Source organism: Silurus aristotelis, assembly GCF_946808225.1.
Source record: "Silurus aristotelis genome assembly, chromosome: 17".
Lineage (NCBI taxonomy): Eukaryota > Metazoa > Chordata > Actinopteri > Siluriformes > Siluridae > Silurus > Silurus aristotelis.
In genome coordinates, this window is record NC_139590.1 from 13,890,779 (window position 1) to 13,896,286 (window position 5,508).

General features: G+C 38.3%; 2 protein-coding genes across 2 annotated transcripts in view; one reads left to right on the forward strand and one right to left on the reverse strand.

Annotated features, from left to right (window-relative positions):
* Positions 1-3,006, forward strand: part of LOC310739690 (tetratricopeptide repeat protein 39A) — a 22,114-nt gene extending 19,108 nt beyond the window's left edge. Inside the window, 2 exon segments of the mRNA XM_083565865.1 lie at positions 1,523-1,639; positions 1,852-3,006. Coding sequence (XP_083421991.1) covers positions 1,523-1,639; positions 1,852-1,963 — 229 coding nt within the window. The 3' untranslated portion in view covers positions 1,964-3,006.
* A 602-nt stretch (positions 3,007-3,608) lies between these two features.
* Positions 3,609-5,207, reverse strand: gadd45gip1 (growth arrest and DNA-damage-inducible, gamma interacting protein 1). Its single transcript, XM_083565978.1, has 2 exons — positions 4,735-5,207; positions 3,609-4,030 (listed from the first exon to the last, which is right to left on the reverse strand). The coding sequence occupies exons 1-2, from the start codon at positions 5,121-5,123 to the stop codon at positions 3,736-3,738; spliced, it is 684 nt and encodes a 227-aa protein (XP_083422104.1). The 5' UTR covers positions 5,124-5,207; the 3' UTR covers positions 3,609-3,735.
* Between the last annotated feature and the right edge of the window lie 301 nt (positions 5,208-5,508).

Consider the following 5,508-nt stretch of genomic DNA (forward strand, 5'->3'; position numbering starts at 1 on the left):
TTTACGCCATATTCTAGTGTAAAAAGTTTTCTTGTCCAGTTCAGTCTTTATTTAAAAAAATGTGTGTTGCATTTCAGTGCAACATAAAATTACAGTGCTTTCGGAAAAGTATTTAGACCCCCTTCACTTTTCAATTATGTAATGTTGCAGCCTCATTCTACAATTTTTTTTTTACGCAGTAATCTACAATCAGTGCCATGTAAAAAAACTGGAATATCACATATACATATGAATTCAGACTCGTTACTCAATATTTAGCAACAATTACAGCCTCGAGTCTTTTTGCGTATGAAGCAACGAGCTTTGCACACCTGGATTGTGGGATTTTCTGCCATTTTTCATGGCAAATTCTCTCAAGCTGGGTCAGGTTGGATGGGGACCGTCAGTGGACAGTCACTTTGAGGTTTCTTTAGAGATGTTCGATCGGGTTCAAGTTTCAAGCCACTCCTGCGTTGACACAAAGTTGTCCCTAAGCCACTCCTGCGTTGTTTTGGCTGCGTGCTTACAGTCGTTGTCATGTAGGAAGATGAACTAAGTCTCTGCTGCAGAAAAGCATCATGTTTTACTGTTGGAATGGTTTTGGGTAGGTGATGAGCAGTGCCTGATTTCCTCAGACATAATGTTTAAGGCCAAACAGTTTACTCTTTGTTTCATCAGACAAGAGAATCTTGTTCCATACAATCTGAAGTGGGCTTCCATGGGTTTTGCACTGAAGAGAGGCTTCGGTCTGGCCACTCTGCCTTAAAGCCAAGATTGGTGGAGGGCAGCAGTGATATCCTTCTGGAACTCTGTCTCAGTCAGAGTGACCATCAGGTTCTTGGTCACCTCTTTTACTAAGGCTCTTCTCCCCTGATTGCTCAGTTTGCCCAGCTCTTATAAGAGTCCTGGTTGTGCAACACTTCTTACATTTTAGAATTATGGAGGCCACTGTGCTCTTGGGAATCTTCAGTGCAGCAGAATTTATTTCATGACGCAAAACATCCACAAACATACAATTTTACTTAAACATTTTAGATGAATTTTGGGCAATTTACATAGGTTGACAATCCTGACATACGGGTAAAATCATTTTTGTTTTTAATTTTCCAATCTAGATTCTAGAACTTCTATGCGGCCCCCAGTTTAAGAACCATTGGTCTCATCAATAAACCTTTCCGTTTATAGACTCCAGACAAGGTGTATAAACATCTCAGTAAAGATATATTAGATAAAAAGCAATCTGAGGCACCTGAGCTCATTTCAATGTTGTCACAAAGGGTCTGAATTCTTGTGTGCATGTGGTATTTCAGGTATTTCGAATCAAAATAAATTATAGCTATTTCTAGAATTCAGTTCACTTTGTCATTATGAGGTACTGAGTGTAGAATAATGAGAGAAATCAATTTGAAAGGTTGTAGTGAAGGCGGGGGTCTGAATACTTTCTGAATGCACTGTTGCTCTACCTGTTAGCGTTTGGTGGAAAGTAGGGGTTTGTTAAACAGGGGATTAATAATTCATTATAAATGTGTATTTTGGGGTACAGTGAGAAGAAATTGAAGTATGACCACTACTTGATTCCTAACACTCTGCTGGAGCTGGGCCTGCTCTACGCTGATACAGGAAGGAGGGATCAAGCGATCAGGCTCCTGCAGAAAGCCAAGTGAGTAGAGACTCGGATGAAGTCAAACCCTTTTGATCGGTCCCTTTTTTTTCACTGTGCTTCCCACTGCTACGCTAATTCATTCAAGTCAAATCTACCTGCATCACATTGCACCGGTTACCTGTCCTTTCATGTAGATTTTGTATCTAGATTCTCTAGATATTTCTTTAAAAAGAAACTCTTTTAGTGTACATTTCTTTCTTCACTTTCAGGAATAACTACAAAGAATACTCGATGGAGTCCCGCACTCAGTTCAGGATCCATGCAGCTCTGTCTAAACTGAAGGCCGACACAAGTGACCAAGACGAGATAACTGTCCTGTAACTATTATTAGCTGAAGTGGCACCCCGAGGATCAACTCCGCCACTCTGAACGACAATACCAAAGAGACGCACTCATCCTCCTTCATTCAATCCAGCGGAGGCTTAAATATTAAGGACCTAATTCAGAGTTTTGTGAACATCATAGAGACACTTAAAACACTGCATTTGTAGCCAATTTACATGTTGTGTATTTTAGGATAAATAGCTTTGGTATGTTCTAGATAATTTACTTGTGGGTGAAATTTCCAAACATTTCCACATGAAAAAGAGTATTATATCGTAATAAATCTACCTTGAGCACTTTTAGAAAGGAAACATTTCTCAGGATTTTCCTCTTTGTGATTTGTTCAAGCTGATTAAGTATGCCATTTAGGGTACACTATGAAAGCATTGCAGGTGGCATTTTTCTTTAAGAAATCAGATGAAGCATTTATTCGGTTACAAAAACACAATATACAACCTCCCCAACTATATATAATTCATTTCCTACAAAAAAAGGTAACCACAAAAGGACTAAATTTGGTCTGATGGCCAAATTTACACTGCTAATTGTTTTAGAAAGGTTTCTGTGCAACAGTTAAGATATTCACTTTTCTAAGCTCTTCGAGTTGAAGCTGAAAGTATATTTTGTAAGAAAAAAAAACTGACAAAATTGCACCAAATATTTGTAGAGCCACTTATTAAAGCAGCTGCATAAGCTCAATAAACTATGTAAATGAGTGTTACTTTTTTGTCATCAGTTAGAAAAATGTATATACATATGGTTCAGTTACTTATTGTTATGGCCAATTGTTGTATGGCTGTTTTACACATTTTTAACCACTATAATGCTTTCAGTCAGTGATGCATTGTGAGACACAGTCACATTGACTACCACTCATTTAACATAAACCTAAATAATCATAAACCTGTTTTCATAACTGATGATATAAAAGGTTTTTGTGGTAGCAGGATTGGTTGTGTACCAGTCAAACATTTTACACAACGTTTGTTAGGCCATGTACCCAATATTGATTATAGAGTATAATGATAATAAAGCTCCTGAATGTGTTTATTGATTTATAAATAAATCCTAGCAATTTGGGCTAGTCAGTAAATCATATCCAATAACCGTTTTATATATTACAGATTGACTTCCATTGGTCGTGATTATGCCCTTTATGTTATCATCTTTTTATATGTATTCCAGTCATTGGTACAAGACAAATCGTACATAACGTGGCTTGGATTCCTAAAGCAAAAAGAAAACATGAAGAGGAAAGTGGGATCAAAGTTTGAAACTAATAAGTAAGAGAAAGATTGTGGGAATGGAAAGGGAGGTATGAGGAACAATAAAAAATATATAATAAAAAGTAAGGAAAAGGAGAGAGAAATTAATGAAATACTTTACCATGTGAGGAAGTGATGTAAAAGAAATAAGGTGGAGGAGAAAGTATTAACTCGTGTAGTAAGCAGTAAGAGGTAAATAGGGCAGATGGGCATACAGTGTACAACTGCACTGCATAATTTTAAAAGCTGAGATGTGATTGGTCAGCACCAACAAAACTTGGATTTGGATAATTCTATCAATTATTCCAGTGGGACAATCCCAAGCCACACTGTATATTGTAAATGAAACTGACTACAAATTATAATCAGGCTTGGCGTTTAAATTACGGGTCTTTTAATAGCATAAGAAAAGAAGTGATGGATTTTCCATAAATGCATTATGATGGTCAAACGTGGTACTACAGTTCTCATATATACAACAGTCTGTAAATGCTCTCAGTGTCTCTATGTAGATTCAGCAGCTGGAGACGAAGGAGTCAACCCCTGTTCCTCTTCTTTCTTTCTGCGTTTCAGCAGCTTCCTCTTCTTCTTCTCCTCCTTTTCAATCTCTGCGAGCATCTCCTGGAACTTGGAACTGCGGGAGTCCACGGCGTAGCCGAAACGCTCGCGAGCCTCTGCCAGCAGCCGCTCCTTTTTGGCCTTTTCCTCCTTCAGCTTTCTCTTTGCTTCATGCTTCTCCTTTCTCCAGTCTGCTATCATTTTGGGCATTTTTGCCATGTTGGCAGCAATCAGCTTCTCTCTGTAGGGACGAATAAAAAAAGAAAAAAAAAAGAAACATTAAATGAGAATTATTTCTATTGCAATTTAACGTAGGAATTGAAAGCATTTTAATTTAATTAAAATTGGAAATGATTTAAAATAAAAATAAAAACATGCTGCACAACTATTCAATGCAGTGCATGGTGGACTTACAATGACAAACACAACCAGTCATGGGAACTGTGATAAAAAATCATGATCAATATACAAATATATATCTTTAATGCAAATTTAGGAAATAGGAATTAAAGTACAGGAGTCTATGAGTCTATGTAGTGGCAATGATGTCCATATTGATACATGTGTCTTGTACCAGGTGACGATTCTGGAAGTGTGTGTCTAATACAATAAGACATCAGATGCGGAAGGAGCAACAGAAACAAGCAGTTTAATTTTTCATGTTTCAGTAGAGAGAAAAAGTCATTATATGAAATGTGCAGGTTTATCATGTTGTATTCCTTTCAAAGCAGCCATAACAGCTTAATAACCAGACTTGTTGCATCCTTTATAAGAGCATGCTTTGGGTTTTTCTTTCGTATAAAAAGTAAGAACTCAACACACCAAATTATTAACCTGGAATTATATAATCCATGTGGCCTCATGACGTTTTCACATGGGTCCACATGTAGTGTTGCCAGAAGTCAGTAAAACCCCGCATACATCCGCACCCGAAAACTCAGTTACCTCGCCAGTCGTTTTTCCTCTTTTTCTTTCTGTTTTTCCGCGATGTTTTTCAGCATTTCCTTGAGCGGCTGGTGCCACTGCTTCTCCTCCTGAATTAACTCTTCCAACTGGCCGGCTGTGGGCCACAGTTTAACCGGATCCACACCGGAGGCAACGCCATAACGGGCAAAAAGCTTGCGATCATATTTATCAGTCTTCTGCCACTCCGGGGTTTTTTCACTGCTCCTATCCGGGATGTAAGGATCTTTTAAATTCAGCCTTAGAGGTCTCGGGTTATAGCCAGCTATCAGCTGTACGACATTATTCCCAGAAACAACAGGGAGCAAAGATCTAAAACTTGAAAATCCTAAAAGCGCGACTCCCCTGCTACTCAGCAAGGAGGCCGCCATGTTTGATTGCGCCCTTAAGAGTGCGCCTGAGAGTCACACTAGTCAGAGGCAGATACTAGCGCCCTAGAGTTTCAAGTGTAAAAGCGAGTGTGCGGTGTGTGGCTAGTGGCGTACTTTTTACCCATACTATTTAGTATACTATTGTTGTAGTGTGCAATATGATACGGGGAGCGCCCTCTGTCGCCTGGAGTCTGTTAATGCAGACACCGGGATATAACTCACCCCTGTTTATTAGCAAGGTCATCCAACACTATGACAAAAAAATATATTTACTAATAAATAAATAAACTAATAAATAAAATGAAAATAGCAAATTGGTGCTATATTAACAGTCTTCGAAAATTCTCCGTAAAAAAACCCAAGTTCTGAATGTACAGTGAGAAAA